Source organism: Trachurus japonicus, chromosome 15, assembly GCF_045865225.1.
Source record: "Trachurus japonicus isolate A0001 chromosome 15, Traja_1.0".
Lineage (NCBI taxonomy): Eukaryota > Metazoa > Chordata > Actinopteri > Carangiformes > Carangidae > Trachurus > Trachurus japonicus.
The window spans coordinates 30,485,744-30,504,779 of record NC_140921.1 but is presented as its reverse complement, the minus strand read 5'-3'; the positions used below and the strand labels follow the sequence as shown (position 1 = coordinate 30,504,779).

The 19,036-nt window shown below is 41.7% G+C and overlaps 1 protein-coding gene across 1 annotated transcript in view; it reads right to left on the bottom strand.

Annotated features, from left to right (window-relative positions):
• cep68 (centrosomal protein 68) overlaps positions 1–19,036 on the bottom strand; it is an 81,536-nt gene that overhangs the window by 57,855 nt on the left and 4,645 nt on the right. Inside the window, exons 2-9 of the mRNA XM_085800950.1 lie at positions 17,896–17,975; positions 17,508–17,809; positions 14,683–15,666; positions 12,783–12,981; positions 12,454–12,653; positions 10,930–11,052; positions 8,329–8,425; positions 7,145–8,206 (exon numbers count right to left, since the gene is read on the bottom strand). Coding sequence (XP_085657076.1) covers positions 8,058–8,206; positions 8,329–8,425; positions 10,930–11,052; positions 12,454–12,653; positions 12,783–12,981; positions 14,683–15,666; positions 17,508–17,777 — 2,022 coding nt within the window. The 5' untranslated portion in view covers positions 17,778–17,809; positions 17,896–17,975 and the 3' untranslated portion in view covers positions 7,145–8,057. The remainder of the gene's footprint in view (positions 1–7,144; positions 8,207–8,328; positions 8,426–10,929; positions 11,053–12,453; positions 12,654–12,782; positions 12,982–14,682; positions 15,667–17,507; positions 17,810–17,895; positions 17,976–19,036) is intronic.

The window sequence follows — 19,036 nt, the reverse complement described above, 5'->3', positions numbered from 1 at the left end:
GCCCAGACCCCCCCCCACCCCACCCACCTCCTCCACCCCACCCCACCCCATCTCATCTCAGACCTCTCAGAGACTACTTTTATTTGGCCCTCTGAATGCAGGTTCATGAGAGTGTGTGTGTGTGTGTGTGAGAGAGAGAGACAAACAGTGTGTGCGTTTTTTTTTTTTTTGTTTCTTTGCATTCCTACAGCTGGGTTGGTAATTGAATCGGTTTCATTAAGGTTTTCTGTTTGTATAGATATTTTCAGTTTTTCTCTTTTTTCCCTCTGTGATTATGTTGCTGTTTGTATCACCATGTGTCTGTCTCATTTTGAAGGTGTTTTTTTTTTTATTATTATTATTATTTTCTCTCATCAACCTCTGCACAGCAGTGTCTCACTGTCCAGCATCTAAAGTCTAGTGCAACAGTATATGTACATAAACAATATGTATATATATATATGTAAGATCTGATTTGCTAGTTCTGTAGTGTTCAATACATTATTGGGATAGTCTTGACTCTTTTTCTCTGCATTAAATAATCTGTGGCTGAAGACAACTGTAAGTTTGTTGCTCAACATGTAACACTTCAACTTAAAATAAATATTGTACTACCAGACTGTATGAAATGGGAGGACCTGTCTGTGTAGAATACCTGTTTGAATTATTTATTCTGCATTCATTTGGCATATCTACTGCCAGTTACATGGGGTCTGTTTGCAAATTGCTGTGTGATCTCAGTACAGAATTGCATATATAAAATACAATGTTCTCTTGTTTTCTTAATAAAGGCAACTGAATTCAGTTTGAAAGGAACTCTGGGACCAGTGTTTGCTGTATGGATACGAACAGTGCTCCATTGTGCGGCCGTATGTGAAGGTTTAGCTCACGACACAATGGCCATACATGTGTGTATGTGTGCAGTTGGGACGTAGAAGCTGCTCGTTAGCCTGGTTAACCTCCATCCTGAGACGCTGGAGTCTGGCCTAGTTTCTGCTTCGGCACGAGTCAGCAGATTTTTTTTTTTTTTTTTAACAGGAAATCACACAGAGTTCAGCAGCTGACCAGTGGAACAGCCTGAGTCTCTCTGCGTCAGTTATCGTCAGGAGAGGGGAAGCGACTGAGCCAGCAGTTCTCCAAAATGCGATGTGTTCAGTGTTACAATGGGACAAGTCACCAAATAGAAATAGTACAATTTAATTCAGTTTATTTGTACAGTGTGGAGTCATAGTATGCATTATCTCAAGGCACTTTATGGTATTAAAAAAACTCCCTTTTAACAGGAAGAAACCTCCAACAGACCCAGGTTCAGGGTGGGGGGCCGTCTGCCTCCACTTGTTAGTATACAGGGAGGAGAGAGAGAGAGACCACAAACAGCTGTCTACACCTCGGTTTACCGCTGTGGGAGGCAGAGGCCGGGACCCACAGACACACTCACCTCCAGCATCACTGAGTGGGATGACACTCTGGACAGACCCAGGCCTAGTGAGTCCAGGTCCAGGTCCACACAGCTCAGTGAGTCACTGTGGAGAAGACGCAGTCTGATACATGTAAGGACCAGTCTGAGTTTTAAACCATCAGAGTGAGGACATGAGGTGGTCCTCACTTTCTCAGACCCCTTCCAAGGGGTTAAGACTTTAAAAATAACTAGGTTATTATAATTAGGTTTAAGTTAGGTTAAGAAGAGTAATGGTTAAGGTTAGGCATTTGTTTTGGATGGTTAATGTTAGGGTAACGTTTTTCAACCTTGGGGTCAGGACCCCATGTGGGGTCGCCTGAAATGTCTAGTAATTGAAAAAAAAAATACTGATAAAAATATATTTTTTAACTAATTATTATTCATTTTAAAATTATGATTAAAAACACCAGACACAATCTTAAGCAACTGTATTCTATACTTTTACTTTATTGAAAGGCAGAAGTGCAGTCTGTCTGTCTATCTATCTATCTATCTATCTATCTATCTATCTATCTATCTATCTATCTATCTATCTATCTATCTATCTATCTATCTATCTATCTATCTATCTATCTATCTATCTATCTATCTATCTATCTATCTATCTATCTATCTATCTATCGAGTTCAAATAAATGCAGCATATAAAGATATTGGCCGTGATCGTGGGGTCACCAGAAATTTGTGATGTCAAAATGGGGTCACGAGCCAAAAAAGGTTGAAAAACACTGGGCTGGAGAAAACAGTATGTCAATGAGTGTCCTCACACAGATAGTCATACAAACGTGTGTGTGTGTGTGTGCGTGTGTGTGTGTGAACGCCAGCTCAGAGCATCCAGCCCTCTTGTTGGGAGAGAGTACCACCTTCAGTGACTGAGTGATGTTTTACATACAACACCATGTACCAACACAGGCTGATTCAAAACAGTATCCAGTACCAGAACATTGAATGTTGTCTTTGTGTAGCGATATAACAAACTGTGTCTGTCATCTGGAGGAATACAGCAGGTAGCCTACAACAACATGACACTTTCAGCAAAGAGTGAAACAATAAACAGCAGGATGTGATTTTGCTCTGTAAAACCTGTCTGTCCTCACATCAGCCTTGTTTCTCTGTTTTGTATTGTTAGGCCTTACTGGTCAGTGCAGGTGTTACTGATTGTTCCCATGGTAACATTGGTCATAGGCCTGGGTTAGGGGTGAGGTGTTAAATGGGCGGCAGTGGCTCAGGTGGTAGAGTGGCTCGTCCAATGATCAGAGGGTTGGCGGTTCGAATCCCGCTCTGTCCCGGTTGCTGCCGTAGTGTCCTTGGGCAAGACACCTTACCCACCTTGCTCCTGATGGGTCGTGGTTCGCGCCTTGCATGGCAGCTTCCGCCATCAGTGTGTGAATGTGTGTGTGAATGGGTGAATGTGATGTACTGTAAAGCGCTTTGGGTATCGTTCAGGTATAGTAAAGCGCTATATAAATACAAGACCATTTACCATTTAAATGTTAATAGATTGGTTTGAGTCAGTCTAGAATACAATAGAAAAACTTTATTGTCTACCTTTGCATACAAAGGCAGAAATTTGTCTTGCAGAAGATAAAAACGCATACAGTTTATAAAAGAAACTGGTTGAGGTGATTTATGGCAACAGGGACAAAGGATTTTTTTGGAGATGACTTGACTTAGGGACTCTGTACCTTTTCCCTGACGGTATACTGGAAACAGCAATGTAGAGTAAAGGATGGTTGCAATCTAGGATTTTGTTACTCAACGTTGCACTGCTCTGTCATAGTGATGGGACAGTTGAATTTGTTTGTGATTTTACTGCCCATTTGAACTATTTTAGACAGCTTTGTCTTGCTTTTAACAGTCAGGTTTCCAAACTGGGACACAATATTAAAACATTATACTTTTGTATACTCTGTTTAGAGCTGACCTCAAAACTTCTTTTGTGAAACGATCTGACAAACATCAGACTGATCTATGAGGTTAAGATCGGACCAACACTACTGACCAGTGGAGATCTGACATTCTGTCTTGCTCTCTCCCCCCGTCTGCAGCTGTGGTTGCCATAGGAACAAAAACTCAAATGTATGAAGAGGTCAGGGAGACTATGGAGGAGGACTTTATGCTGGGCTCAAGAAATGTCTGGCAAAACATCAGACAACAGAGGGAACACAGGTCCTGGCCTGGAGGAGATGGAGACGATTTACAGCAGTGTCTCACTGTCCCCTGTCCTGGGGCCTCTGTACGTATTACACAGATACCTACAGAAGAGCATTAGGGCCAACAACAAAGATAAGATTCTGAGAAAAAACTCAAAAAATTTCTTTTTTTTTATCTCTGAAAATTATCTCTGAAATTCTGACTTTTTTTTTTAATCTCAGAATTAAAAAAGAAAATCTCTGTTGTTGGCCCTAATGCTCTTCCGTAGATACCTATCTCCCCAGCTACTGATCTAGGGGAATGAATATGGAAGCAGCCATCTTGCATAAATCAGAGCCACAAAAGATAAAATGAAACTGAACTGAGGGAAAAGGTGAAAAACAGAAAGACAGGAGTGTTTTCATTGTGCATGGAAAAACAACAGTCATTCCTGTTTGTGCAGAATGTGGTCAGAATGCAGTTTGACCTTCATCGACCTCTGCTGGCAACCGGCTGAAAGTGCAACAGCAGAGACAACAGACTGAGACAGACACAGAGCCTGGACGTCCGTCCTCACCGGGGTTCAACGGAGACAAGAGGACACAACTCATGATGATTAACAACGGCACACAATAAATAACAAGTGGACAAGATAACGCTGACATGTTTAAACATTATCAGCTCTATAGTGGCTGCAGCTACACACACACACACACACACACACACACACTGACAGCAGGGAGATGATAAACAGGCTTTCACTTCAGCCTGTTTTTCACTGTTTTCTTGGAGCTCTCCAGTGAATGCTGGACAAATTCATACATCAGCTTGACAGGTGATGATACACAGATCTGTGTGTGTCAGTGTTGTGTTCACTACTTGTTTTGGTTGAAAACAAGCATGCAAGACCTTTTATCATGTCAGTCAATACAGAAAACAAAAAGCTGTTCTGTGGATCTCCAGTCAGAAAGCAGCAGCACCAATGAGGAGTGTGAAGTTTGAGCAGAGGAACTGCAGACTGCAGGTCAGTCACATTCACACTCTCACTGGGGTTGAAGAACTTTGTTCTATCAGGTTATGAAAGCAGGAACCAACCTTGTGAACTTTCAGTGAACTTGTCCTCCACCTGCATCATGTCTCCATCTGAAACCATCATCAGCTGCTTGTTAACTGTATTCTGTGTTTCATATGATCAAATTAAAGGGATAGTTCACCCAAAATTCAAATTTCACTCATTATCTACTCACCCTCATGTCGACTAAGAGCTGTAAGAATTTTCAGAGTCCTCCGTCCCTTCTCTGAGTTACGGGGGGGCTGCGCAGCAGTATTTGTCCATATAATGGTTGTGAATGGATACCAACTTTCTTCGTCCAAAAAGACACACCAAAAACATCCAAATACCTCCATGCTGCTCATCTGTAATGTCCCTCTTGTATTGAAGCCCCGACATGAGAAATTGTTCCGCCGGTCAGTGCAAATCACGCAAGATTTGCACTGACACAGGAAGAGCAGTGAACTGAGACACTGGGAGCTTCCGCTACAAACAAGCTTAAAACATAGACTTATTTCATTTTTTTCGGAACAATTTCTCATGTCGGGGCTTCAATACAAGAGGGACATTACAGACGAGCAGTATGGAGGTATTTGGATGTTTTTTGGTGTGTCTTTTTGGACAAAGAAAAGTGGTATCCATTCACAACCATTATATGGACAAATACTGCTGCACGGACCCCCCGTAACTCAGAGAAGGAACGGAGGACTCTGAAAATTCTCACAGCTCTTAGTTGACATGAGGGTGAGTAGATAATGAGTGAAATTTGAATTTTGGGTGAACTATCCCTTTAAGGACGTCTTTGCATATCTGTTTTTACAGGTGCATTGGAATGAGACCAGCTGATCCAAACTTATTTATGAAAGGAGGAATCCCGCACACTGTGTAACTTGCACGAATATTTTAATTTTGGTGACGTTTTAGACCGAAACTAGCCTGACAAGCCAGACGTATTTTCTCCGAAAATCTGACTTTTTGTCTCGGAATCTTAAAAAAACAAAACTCCATTGTTGGCCCTAATGCTCTTTCGGAGATACCCATTTCCCCAGCTACCGACCTACAATTGTAACTTGTAACTACAATTGCAAGTTACACAGTGTGCGGGATTCCTCCTTTCATATCTTAGTACATGAATACATGGATGATTCTGTGATGGGATGACGTGCAACACAAACAGAGACTACAACCACAACCAGGTCCATTCAGTAACTTTAATTGACAGTATAGCTGACAGGATAAGTTCACCCAAATGACAGGAACACCAGGCCTGAGAGAGTGACCACAGTGTCACACATTAACATACTCGTTAGCACAAAACAGTGAGTGACATACAAAATGTGTTTTAAGGCTGGTGTGTGTGTGGGTTGGACCACCTGTCCTGCTTAAGGCTGTGAGACCCTGAACTTCACATCATAGTGCAAAAAAAGCCATGTCCTACGAACACTACCAGCTGATCACAGATCAGACTGGAGCGTGTGCAAGGCTGGACACAGAGCTGGTGGTGATACAACTGTCTGACATCACATGACTGCAATAACTGCTTCGTTTGATTAGAAACTGCTGGATTAACTAGTGTAAAATAGATTAAAAATGATTAATTTTGTCTTTTTGCTTTAACTGATGATTCAGCCACAAAATGAACCTTCACTGTTCAAAAGTCAGTTTGTTATTGAGCTGATCTGAGGCCAGTGCAGAGGTTGAGTGTGTGTCTGTGTTGACACTGCTGCATTCTTCAAGGTGCTCACACACCTGTCACCTCTGACAGGAGCAGCAGAGATTCAACCACAGCTGTTGGCTGGAGGTATCTATCTTTAAAGGGATACTTCACCCAAAATCGATAATTCACTAATCTTCTACTCACCGTCATACCAATGAAGGGTTTGGAGAACTTTCAGAGTTATCAAAACTCTTTAGGAGTTTCAGGGGGGGTCCGGCTGGGAACAGATTTCATATAATGGTGGCAGATAGAGCTCACTTTTGAACCATCCAAAACACACACTATGAAACATCCAGAATCCTCCATACTGCTCGTCTGTACTGACCCAAGTGTCTTGAAGCCGCCACATGAAAAAGTTGTTCTGAAAAAAATAATGTGATCTCTGTTTTTATCCTTGTTGTAGCAGTAGCTCCCAGTGGCTCTGTTGATGTTTGTGCGCATGCGCGAGATTTGCTGCCAGTTGTTGGTTTGTCGTCATACCATTGGATGTTTGATGTAAACATGGAAGAACATCTCGCAGCAAATCTCGCGCAGCCACTGAGTTACTACTACAACAAGGATAAAAACAGAGATCAAATTAATTTTTTCAGAACAACTTTTCATGTGGCGGCTTCAGGACACTTTGGTCAGTACAGATGAGCAGTATGGAGGTGTTTGGATGTTTCATAGTGTGTGTTTTGGACGATTCAAAAGTGAGCTCTATCCACCGCCATCATATGAAAATCCATAGCCAGCTGGACCCCCCCTGAAACTCCTAAAGCGTTTTGATAACGCCAAAAGTTCTCCAAGCCCTTCATTGGCATGACGTTGAGTAGAAAATTGGTCAATTATTGGTTTTGGGTGAAGTACCCCTTTATAGGGAGACATGAGAAATAAATGCATCATGTAAAAGGCTGCATCACCTCTCCTGTGTGTGATACCTGCATAACCGACCAGACCGGACCAACACACTAACTGTTGATGTCCCTTCTGGGCCCCCGTAGCTTCAGGCTGCACTCTGCTTAGTTGGGTTAAAAAGAGATGGAACGGGAAAGACATCCACTCATCATTCAAGCCCAGACACAAGAGGATTTTTACAGTGATTTGCTATTTTGTTTCATATATTCAAATTTAGCGCGTCCATTTAGAACAGTAGGCCTCATTCACCAATATCTTCTCAAGTATTTTCTCAATTTCTTGTTCTTAAAAAATTAAAGAAACCTCTTTGTCAGATCAATGAATGTGTTCTTAGACCGCAGAAATTATCTTTTTTTTATATTCTTTCATAAATCTTAAATGCCTCCCATCAGATTTAAAGAGGGTTTGAGTGTGTCATACTCTTCTTAGTCTCTGCTGTGTCTCTAGGATTCTGGCTGTAGAGTCTCTTCCATGTAACTGGGTGAGAGACAAGGAATGTGGAATGTGTTGGTTAGATATCTAAAAACACAAGAATGACAGTGAGAATAAGAAAGTGCACTATTATGACAAAACATATGATCCCTCAGAGTTTTTATGTGATCAGTTCAGATACCAGACTCGTCTTCTGTGTTTCCATGGTGAACATCTTTGGGCTTCTTGCTCAACAACCTGTTTTTTCCATTCGTTCTTACTCGTAGAAAAAAAAGTCACTTGTGCTTTTCTTTGTGAATCTTGATTAAGATTGTTGTATCAAAAATGTAGATTTAGTTGGTAAGAAAACAAAAGGTACAAATAAGTGAGCTGAAAGGTCCTGTAGTGTGTTTACAGAGTGGAGTCCTGCTGGACCGGACCGGGCAGACCGGGCTGGGTCAGGCTGTCCATGGCCGACAGGATGGAGGAGAAGAGGCGCTCGGTGTAGGTCTGCAGAGCTCCAGACTGACTCTGGATCAGCTGCAGCGTGTCTCTTAGAACTGCAGACAGAGAACACAAAAAAGCTTCAGTGGAAGAAAGAGAGAGATGAGACGAAGGCGTTTGGTTTCGGTGACGTGTGTGTGTGTGTGTGTGTGTGTGTGTGTTGATGCGTCACACTGACGTGGAGACGTGGTGTTGATGCAGTCCAGCAGCAGATGTCCGGTGTGCAGGACGCAGGAGGCCAGCGGCTGGTGGCTGCTCACCGCTCTCTGGAAACTCTGAGGACAGGACAGAGACAGTCTGTGCAGTGAGCTGAGGGACGCTGAGTGTCTGAGCTGATGAAGCCGACACTAACACACAGTGAGAGACGCCTGTGCAGTGCAGGATCCTTTCATCTGACTGCTTGTGTTGAGTTGTGGACATATGAAGACTGAGCTGCCAATATAGCAGCTTCGGTCTGGAACTGATCAATTCACTGATTAGTTGCAGTTTATCATTTCTGATAATCAATCAACCATTTCATTTCTTCCTCTGGTTTAGTTTTCCACTCTTTCTCTCCTCCTATTTCTGTTTTCAGTTCTTGTTATTCATGTTTGTATGCTGTTGGTAATTGTTTCTAAGCTTAGAGAACAACTGAGGGGCCAGATATGTATGAGGGAAGAGTAAGCTTGCTGATTTGAATATACATTTTGTACTCTAACTTTTGGATTTGAAGTTTAAATATTGGTCTAATTGTTATTGATGAGTATGTTTAATTAATTGTGGCTATTTATTAATCTTTTCTCTCTCTTTTTTTTTATAAATTCATGAAAATATCCGGTTTTCATTGTATTTCATTGGACCATTAAGCACCTGCTTCAATTGACTGGCGCTTTGGCTTTTTTTTTTTTTTTTTTTTTTTAAAGAGGCCTACCTGACAGCCATGTTTAGGGGAGACCAGGGACAGCTGTTTTTCTCAACAAATCAGAAACCCTTTACACTAGAATATTCAATTCATTATAACCTATTTATAAACCTTCATGTGTGAATTACAAAAATTATGTATGAAAGTGGTTTTAAGTAATATTTTCAGGTTGCAAAATTCATCTAAATAAAGTGACTGCGATGTAGCCTCGTTGTAACACATGCCAGGGTGATCTACCTGTTGACCCTTTAAAAAGCTGCTGGTTGGAACAAGAAATAAAACTCAAGATTTGTAATGTAATATGTAATGTAATTTTCGTTTTGTTAGAAATGATATTATAATATTGGTATTGAATAAAGTATCATTCAGGAACCGGTATCGAAGTGAAGGTACTGTATCGGTATTGGTACCGGTATTGAACATTTTTAATTGATACCCAGCCCTAGTGGAGACACACAGTTTTCTTACCGTGTCCTGTCCTCAGGGTTCCTATACATTTGAAATTTCCATATTTCCAAATTCCATACTTTTTCTAGACCCTAATTTCCAGACTTCTCGGTAAAAAAAAAATCAAATAATTTGTGATATTTAAGCAAATAGACGTGCATAATATAAAAAAGCATGCAATTTATCATTTGTTTTCATTATTCAGAATGTGTATCCGTTATGCAACCAAATAATTTCCAGGAGATTGTAGCTAGATACAATTGCGCATATAAAATAATTAACCTAAATAACTTCAGATAAGACCAAACCAAGATAAGATAAATAAAATAAATATATTTCCATACAATAGTTTCTATTTTCCATACTTTTACAGACCTGGAAATGCATACAATCAAATTCCATACTTTTCCATACTTGTGTCCTCTTTTAGTTTTTCATTAAGAAAAAGCCAATTCTGTGGATCACTTTGTGACAAGAATAAAAGTTGTTTTTTTTCCCAACTTGACCTGGACGTCAAGTGGATTATAAACGACAAGTCAACATTTGCAATTGGTCCAGTTCTCTAAATGATAAGGATAGAAGCTTCAGAGCTTAACATCTGATCTCATGTAGAAGAGGAAACACACTGGAGAAAACCAGTTAGTGGTCATGCTGAGCAGCATGTTACATTTCCACTTGGATGGAATGGTCAGTTAAAGGTGATAGCTACAAGTTTAATTCCTTCTGGCCAGTAGGTGTAGAACTCACACTGCTCTCGCTCCAACCTTCTGTTGTACTGGTTGCCAGTTACACATGACATCAACGTTGTAATGCTGTTGCCACAGAGATCATTCCATGCCGACGTTGCCAGTGTAACCAGATGTAAATATTTATATATTTCGGACCCGCCAAAATTTATTAAACAATTATTTATATACTATTTTTTTAAAAAATTCAGTAAAATTAATACTTTTATTCTGCACCCCTCTAGACATTCTGTGGATGCATTATTTTTTTTTAAATTAATCCTTTTGATGAAAAAGTTGTAGCTATAACCTTTAATTATATATTGTAAACATAAATGACACCACTGCAGCACAGTCAGCCTAGTCACTGCTTTCAGACAGGAAAAGACTGGACAGTCCCCCTTCATAATTTAACATAAAGAAGAAGTGAGTCTGACCTCAGCTCACCTGTGCTGCAGCAGGCGACTGCTTAGAGTAGCTGTGGTTGTGAAGTGAAACCACAAATAGCCTCAACTTCTGTCGTCTACAGTGAAGAACCAAAAACTTCTCCACACACTGATTCTCAGAGGCTTCAGTGTTCTGGCTCTGCCACGTTTGAATTACAAGGAAGTCGTGATAAGATGTGAAAGCTCCATCCCAGATGTGAGGGTGTACAGCAGGAGCAGAAGCTGTGTGGAGGGTTTTGGTGTTGAGACTCAGCTCCTACCTGATACTCAGCCAGAGACCACTTCACACTGTCGATGTCTGCGCTGGGTGCAGCCAGTATCTCCATCTTCTCTGACACCGTGTACAGCTGCTGGATCAGCTGCTCCAGATGTGAACAGAACACCTACAACATCCACAACATCTGCTGCTCACACACAACGTACACTCAAGATGAAATCCTGCAGATATCATTATTGTATGGCATCGTATCCAGAGCCCAGTTGTTCAAAGGTGAGCTGATCGGATTGGATCGAATCTTGAAAATGGGTTGTTCAGAACTAAAAATGGATTCTGAGGTCGGATTAGATCATGTAACCCAATCTTGATTCTAATCTGGATGAAACCCTCAATTTGTGTTCACATTTTTTTAGTAGAATCAGGATAACTTTGATCTAAAAAATATTCTGATCCCAGCAGTTGGGTGGATTCAGGGTGGATTTCAGAAGCAAAATGTGATTGAAATTAAATTCAAACTGATTAAATAAACAACATTTCAGTCAGACAACTCTGAAATGAGAACAAATAATTCACTGAATATGAGCATTACAAGCTGAAGCACAGCATAGGCATCCTTGAGCATGGCTGCAGCAGGTTTGGCGTCAGGCTCTGTCTCAGTTATTCATTCCCTGGTTGATCTGGTCTGCCAGACATTACAGGGAATGAAGCCGACTCCCGCAAGGGATCATAGAGACAGAGCCCCCAGGTGGATCCTGGGGAGGAGGTGGGTTTGCAAAACCTCATGGGCAGAAGCAGCAGCAGAAGCAGCAGCAGCAGCAGCAGCAGCAGCAGCAAAGAGCAGCGGCTTGAGTTGTTGTCTCCGCAGGCTTTGCATCATTTATAATGTAGTATTATACACATTTATTGTTTTATATTTTGCACCTGATTTTTAAACCATTACAGTGATAACTCAAATAAAATTAACTTTTGGTCATTCAACAGATTAAGAATTCTAAATGTTTCTCCCCAACTACTAGGCTTTTAAATGAAATTTTAATTTTGAATTTGAAACACTTGTAAAAAATATTCCTTTTTTATTAACTTTTTGTGGGTCTATTATGGCCAAGAGGGGTTCAGCCTTGTTTGTCTGTCTCTCTTTTTGCTAGAGACAAGGTCTGGCTGTTTAAAAGATATTGAAGAAAAACATACAATACAAATGCCCCATTTTCAATGAGGAGGTGTTTGTATTGTTTTTTCTTATTTTCAAATAAATCCACTTTGCGTGACCCCATGTTGCTGTTCTAGCTGTTTTTCACATACCTAGTAGCCTTCAGTGTGCTATGCAGACCCATTTAAAGCACTCATTATCTGGATTTGGTCATCTTGAAAAGTTTGTATCTAGATCAGACTGATCCAATCCAACTTTGCTTTGAACATCTGGGATATAAGTAAATTGGATTACGTGATCCTGGATTGCAAAACATGGGATTTCAAAATCTGGATCATTTTGATCCAGATTACACATTTTAAACACCTGGACTCTGTCTTTTATAACAGTACTGCACTTTGACTCAGATCATGTCTCTACCTGGATGTGCTGCATCAGGGAGTCACTTTGCTCTCTGTCCTGCTGGTTGCCCCTCTGGTTGCCAGGCAGCGTGAGGCCACGCAGCTGCTCCACCAGAGCTTCCACCTCTCTGAGACTGGACCGACTCAGTCCCGCTTCAACAGGCTCCACCAGTCCTCCAGAAACTCTCCTCACCGCCTCAGAGTTCCTGTGAGCAGCTGCTGGAGGATGGTAGACGGATTTTAGAAATTTTAAGACGTAATTTTTCATTAAGTGCCACAAAGTAAATGTTATTCTGTAGAGGCAAGAGACCTCCTGGACAAATAAGAGTCTATTTATACAATAAACACCTGTCTCAAGTGTGCTCTCCTCTCTGACCGTCTCATGTTTTCCCCGATCCGTGTCTTGGCTCTCGTCCTCCTTGTCTTCATCGTCAGCCTCCTGTTTCTCAGGAAGTGTGATGGAGGAGAGGACGGAGGTGTTTCCTGGCTCCAGAGACTCCCAGCTGGCTGTGACCGGCCGGGTCAGCTTGGCTGTCACCTCCCTCACCTGCACAGAGGAAGCACATATTATCAGTCTTCAGCTGATACTGGTCCAGCTCTGATGGAGAGCTCCTCTATCTAAGACCTAGATATTTGAAAAGACTGAAATTTAACTTAACACTGTATAAAATTTAATTTTAAAATCTCAATTTTATACAGTGTTAAGAGACTGATAAAACAAAGGATTCATTATTTTTGTCAAGATTTCTGTTAATGTGAAAAGAGTGGAAAATGAAATGATCTCCAAAAGACATAAAGTTAAACATGAAACAATATTTTAATCAATATCAGTGTATTGTTTTTCTACAGTTTTAGAGTGAAGAAGGGAAACAAAGCAGCAGCCTGCAAAAGAATGGGAAACCCAGGAGACTTGAGCTCTCAGATAACTTTGACCAAGATATTTACTATTTATACACTGTGATAGTTTCCAAAAGGGGGGGGGGGGCTACTAGGTACTAACTATGCAGGGTAGCCAAACCTTTGCTGTGGGCCATTTTCCTTAGGGGTTCCCATACTTTTGCATGCCACTGTAGAACCTGTGTGAGTGTGTTTCAGAGTCTTTCCTGTTACTCTCTTATAGCTTACATCTTCAAATTTAGCACAAACAATCACTTGGACACGCTTGGATGAACTCATTGTAGGCCGAGGTGTCGGACGCTTAATTTATGTTGTGATGAATGAGTGAATGAGTGAATGAATGAATTTTATTTCTAACGTGTCTAACATTAAAAAATTTAAAAAACAGCCTAAGTACCCTCAAATCATAATATATACTCAAGTTAGAAAAAGGAGTAGGAAGAAGTACCGGTATGCACTAATTCCCACCCACCCCCTTTTTTAACTCATCATATATCCATATAAACATATAATATACATACTTAAAGGGATAGTTCACTCAAAATTTAAATTTCACTCATTATCTACTCACCCTCATGTGGACTAAGGGCTGGGAGAAGTTTCAGAGTCCTCCGTGGCTTCTCTGAGTTACAGGGGGTCTCTGTGCAGCACTGCATGTCCATATAACGGTTGCAAATGGATACCACTTTTCTTCGTAACAAAAAGACACACCAAAAAACATCCAAATACCTCCATACTGCTCGTATGTAATGTTCGTCTTGTATCGAAGCCCCGAAATGCAAAATTGTTCTGAAAAAAATTAAATAAGTCTATATTTCAAGCTTGTTTGCATTTTGGGGCTTCAATACAAGACGGACATTACATACGAGCAGCATGGAGGTATTTGGATGTTTTTTGGTGTGTCTTTTTGTTATGAAGACAGTTGGTATCCATTTGCAACCGTTATATGGACATGCACTGCTACGCCGAGACCCCCTGTAACTCAGAGAAGCCACGGAGGACTCTGAAACTTCTCCCAGCCCTTAGTCCACATGAGGGTGAGTAGATAATGAGTGAAATTTGAATTTTGGGTGAACTATTCTTTTAAATATCCACACATTATATTATATTATATTTTTTCTACCTCTTTTTAAATATATTTATGTTTGTACTTTGTTTTATCTCTTGCTCCAGACTATTCTACAAAGTCACATTTTACCATTTCTTTACATTTTACTACACCAAAAAACTGTGATTTGGATGTTACACTTCTACACGTCATTCTTGATGATATCTGGATTGACTGTTGATCCCTAATTCAACCTGGTGAAAGTGATTGTTAGTGAACAGGCTTCAGAATGCGGCTGCTGACCTGTCTGGACAGCTGCTGCAGCTCCTCCAGCTGCTCTGGAAGACGCCTGAACTCCTCGTCCACCTCCACACACACGCTCCTGGGCTGAGGGAACAGACAGGTGGAGGACGGAGCGCCGCGCCGATGAAGGTCATCATCACCACCCTGGTAATGATCCGGTCCACCTCTGTCCAGACTGCAGTCCAAACCCACAGGGTCCGGTAGGGAGAGCCGGGTCCCGTCCCAGGATCCGCTGAACCCTGGCGGGTCGGGCGACCTATCGCCAGCTTCGGCGGGACTTCTCTCTCTGGTCTGCCCCGTGCCGTTCAGGGACAGGTCCAGCAGAGACAGGCTGGTGGAGCTGCAGAGGTGGTCCAGTTCGATCCCTGAGTCCTGCAGGTGTGTCTGCCGGAGAGAGTCTTCCTGCAGCTCGGAGCCGTCCCACTCGCTGCCGGCCTCTCCCGGCCTCAGAGGGTAGGTGTAGTCCAGCAGGGCCTGGTACTCCCTGTTGGGGTCCCAGCGTGCAGAGCGCCGGTCTGGAGATGGAGGTGAGGTTTTAGGGATGGCGCAGGCCCAGTACTTTGCCTGATAGGGCGACATGGAGTCACCTTTGGGGTGTTTTCCGGACGAGGACGGTGTGTTGTCCTCCGTCCGGCCCGGCTGTGAGCGGCCTGAGCGAGGGGTGTAGGTGGGGTTCAGGACGGTGGAGGTCAGTCGCGGTCTCTGAGGAGGGTTTAGTCTCTGGACCTCCAGGATGGAGCTGAAGAGGCTTCGCTGAGTGGATCTACTGGCATACAAAGAGGATCCTACGGTGGGTTCTACGTGGTCCGGCCTCCCCCTGAGCTCTGAGACACCCAGGGCCGAGCCCAGGTCCTCGCTGGAGGCCGAGGGAGGAGAGAGGTCTCTGAGCGAGCGGCTGAGGCTCTGCGGGCTCAGCTCCTCCCTCCGTCTGCTCCATGAGTTCATATTAGTTTGGTTTCTTCTGCTGAGACCTGGGTGCTTCTCCTATAAGGCAGAAAAGCAGCAGAATGAAACACTTGGTTTTACCTGTCTGATGTCATAAAAGCTTCCTGCTGGTGTCATTAATATTATTCTAGGGGCTGCAGCCACAGATATCAGTGCTGGTAGAGACTTTTCTCCTTCCCAATACATTTTTTTTCATCTATACCAGTATATTTTTATCTATAATATACAGATGATTCTCAATAAATTGAATATGATGGAGGTCAGCTCTTCTCCATGACAGTGGAGCTACTGAGCCAGGCTCAGGAAACCTTTGCAGGAGTTAAAGGGATAGTTCACCCAAAATTCAAATTTCACTCATTATCTACTCACCCTCATGTGGACTAAGGGCTGGGAGAAGTTTCAGAGTCCTCCGTGGCTTCTCTGGGTTACAGCGGGGCTCCGTGCAGTACTGCATGTCCATATGACGGTTGCGAACGGAGCTCACTTTTCTTCGTCCAAAAAGACACACCAAAAAACATCCAAATACCTCCGTAGTGCTCGTCTGTAATGTCCCTCTTGTATTGGAGACCCAACATGAGAAATTGTTCTGAAAAAAATTATATATTTTAAGCTTGTTTGTAGCGGAAGCTTCCAGTGTTGCTCTGCCGGAATCTCGCACGATTTGGACAGACCAGGAAGAGCAGTGCTGGGAGCTTCCGCTACAAACAAGCTTAAAATATAGACTTATTTAATTTTTTTCGGAACAATTTCTCATGTTGGGGCTTCAATACAAGATGGACATTACAGATGAGCACTATGGAGGTATTTGGATGTTTTTTGGTGTGTCTTTTTGGACGAAGAAAGTTGGTATCCATTCACAACCATTATATGGACAAATACTGCTGCGAGGACCCCCCCTGCAACTCAGAGAAGGAACGGAGGACTCTGAAACTTCTCACAGCTCTTAGTCAGCATGAGGGTGAGTAGATAATGAAATTTCAATTTTGGGTGAACTATCCCTTTAATGAGCTGATTAGAGTGTGACATCATTAGGTTACAATAGTAAACTTTTTCAATAGCTTCTATTCTTTGAGATAGTGAATTTTTGGTTTTACATAATCTGGACATAATCATTATAATTAAAAGAAATAGGGACAGAAATATTTCAGTCTGTGTGTAATACATCTTTTTCATATATGAGTTTCACTATTTGAATTGAACGACTGAAATAAATGAACTTTTCCATGATTTTATTAATATATTGAGATGGACCTGTAGTATCACACCTATTTGGTGGCTCTATAAAAGTATGTAAGTCAAAAGTCCAGTTATTTGCTGATAGAGCTACAATGCTTGTATAATATTGTGTGTGTATGTGGGGTAAATAGAGGGAGAGAAGTCACTGTGTCCTCACTTCTCATCAGTTATTTACTTTCTAACTGACTTTAAATGCTTTTCTCTTCAAAATCATAATTTACTGGCAAATCTAACAGCCTGTTTTATCATGGTAGTATAACTCAGTATAATGACTGACAGTGACATCTACACCTTTCTGACTAATATTTGTTTTCAGCAGATCTGGGTCTCAACCAGCACCCTGAACTTTTCCTTTGATTCCCACATTTTGGAATTTTCCTCTTATATACTGTATTGTAAACAGTAAATATGAATTATAAATGGTACATGTAATACGTCATCAGTTAATCAATACATCAACACTGAGTTCAGACTTGATTGGAGTTTGAGATATTAAGAAATCTTTTCAGGTCAGATTGATTTGATTTTATAGAAATGTGATTTAACATCCACAGGTAAAAACACTTCCACATTTGCATAATAAAGTATAAAATGATCTGTAGTCACTACAGTTCCTAACATTTCCTCTTTCTCTGCCCCCTCACCGTCCATGTGTGCTCCTGTGACTGTGTCTTCTTTAGGATGGAGGTGTGCTGTTCAGTGGAGAAGAGAGGCTTCCTCATCACGTACTGTCTGTCCGTCAGATACCTGGAGGTGGGCAGCAGGGACACACTTTTGTGTGCTCCTCCTCTGTCTTTCTCTCTCTCTGTCTTACTCTGTTCGCTGCCTTTTGTCATCAAATCCAAGCATCTTCTGCTGTGCTTAAACTCTGGGAGATGCATCTTCCATCGCGGGCTGCATCCCTTGGCCTCCATTGGTCGTAGGAAATGTAGGAGGGACCTTTCAACTAGAGGAATAGAACAGCTTTCAGTGTTCAAATGTCTTGGTTTATGTTCTGAAAACGTATTTGATCTTTTGGTTTTATTTCTGTACCTTTGAAGAGCTGTGAGGTTCCTGCTCAGAGTCTCCTCAGCTACAAACTTCATGTTACTGAGTTAAGGTGCACAGGAGCCCTGGAATGACACAGAGGGAGGAGGAGAGGACAAAAAGACAATAAGTAAGACAATAACAGACTAGACGTTTCTAAGGAGGCCTTATGAGCTCAATGCACTTAAATTTTAGTATAAAGGCATAATCCATGGGCCTTTGCTCCATATCATCTCTCTCTTTCTCTGGAATTAAAGCAGAAGTAAGCGATCCGGTGGTTTTGGCTAACTTCTTGTCAGCCGATGGAGTTAGCAGTCCCCGCCCTCGTCCCTACGTCACCACATTCACGGGCATCCCTTGGCTGCACACACAGAGAGGACCGCCCCTTTATGCCGTTCTCTCTCCTCATTGGATAAAGGTTGTAGGATACAAGGAAAGTTTTCTCCTGGGCTTACAGCAGAGCAGAGTGACTGACAGACCCGTGTTTCAGACCAAACACTCTATAGAAGTGATTGCTGTCGGAAGATACAACTATTTAAGACTTATATTAACACAAACATTCCGCTTACTTCTGCTTTAAGGAAAAAATAACTCTCTTTTTATTCAATGCTTTCTACTTCAAAAACCATTTAAAAAAAAACCTTATTATATTCTACTACTGTAATGAAGAAATTCTGATGTAGTGACTGTAAAGCATTAAAGCCACCTGGGGGCAGCACAATAATATGAAAACACGACATCTGACATCTAATTGTTTCATGATATAAAGTTCTTTAACAAGCAGGTCTGGCATTTTATAGATTGAACATTTATTGAAAAAAAAAAAGATATAGAGTTATCTATTGATTAATAAACAATTTAACATAATCACACTCTGAACCCTCTGGTCCCCCTGCCAATGACCCATAACCTCTACAGAGGATGCAGAGCAACATGACCATTCCCTCAGAGTGCTGAGTGTGGAGTTTGTTTCTATATGATGAACCTGAGATCAGTCTTTTAACAGGCTTAAGATGATTAGAGTAATAAACCAGCCCCCACCAGAGAGCACTCTGGAGCTGAGTTTCACTCTACAATATGCACCTGTATCAAGACACTTTAAAGGGATAGTTCAACATTTTGGCAAATTGGCCCATTGCCATTATCC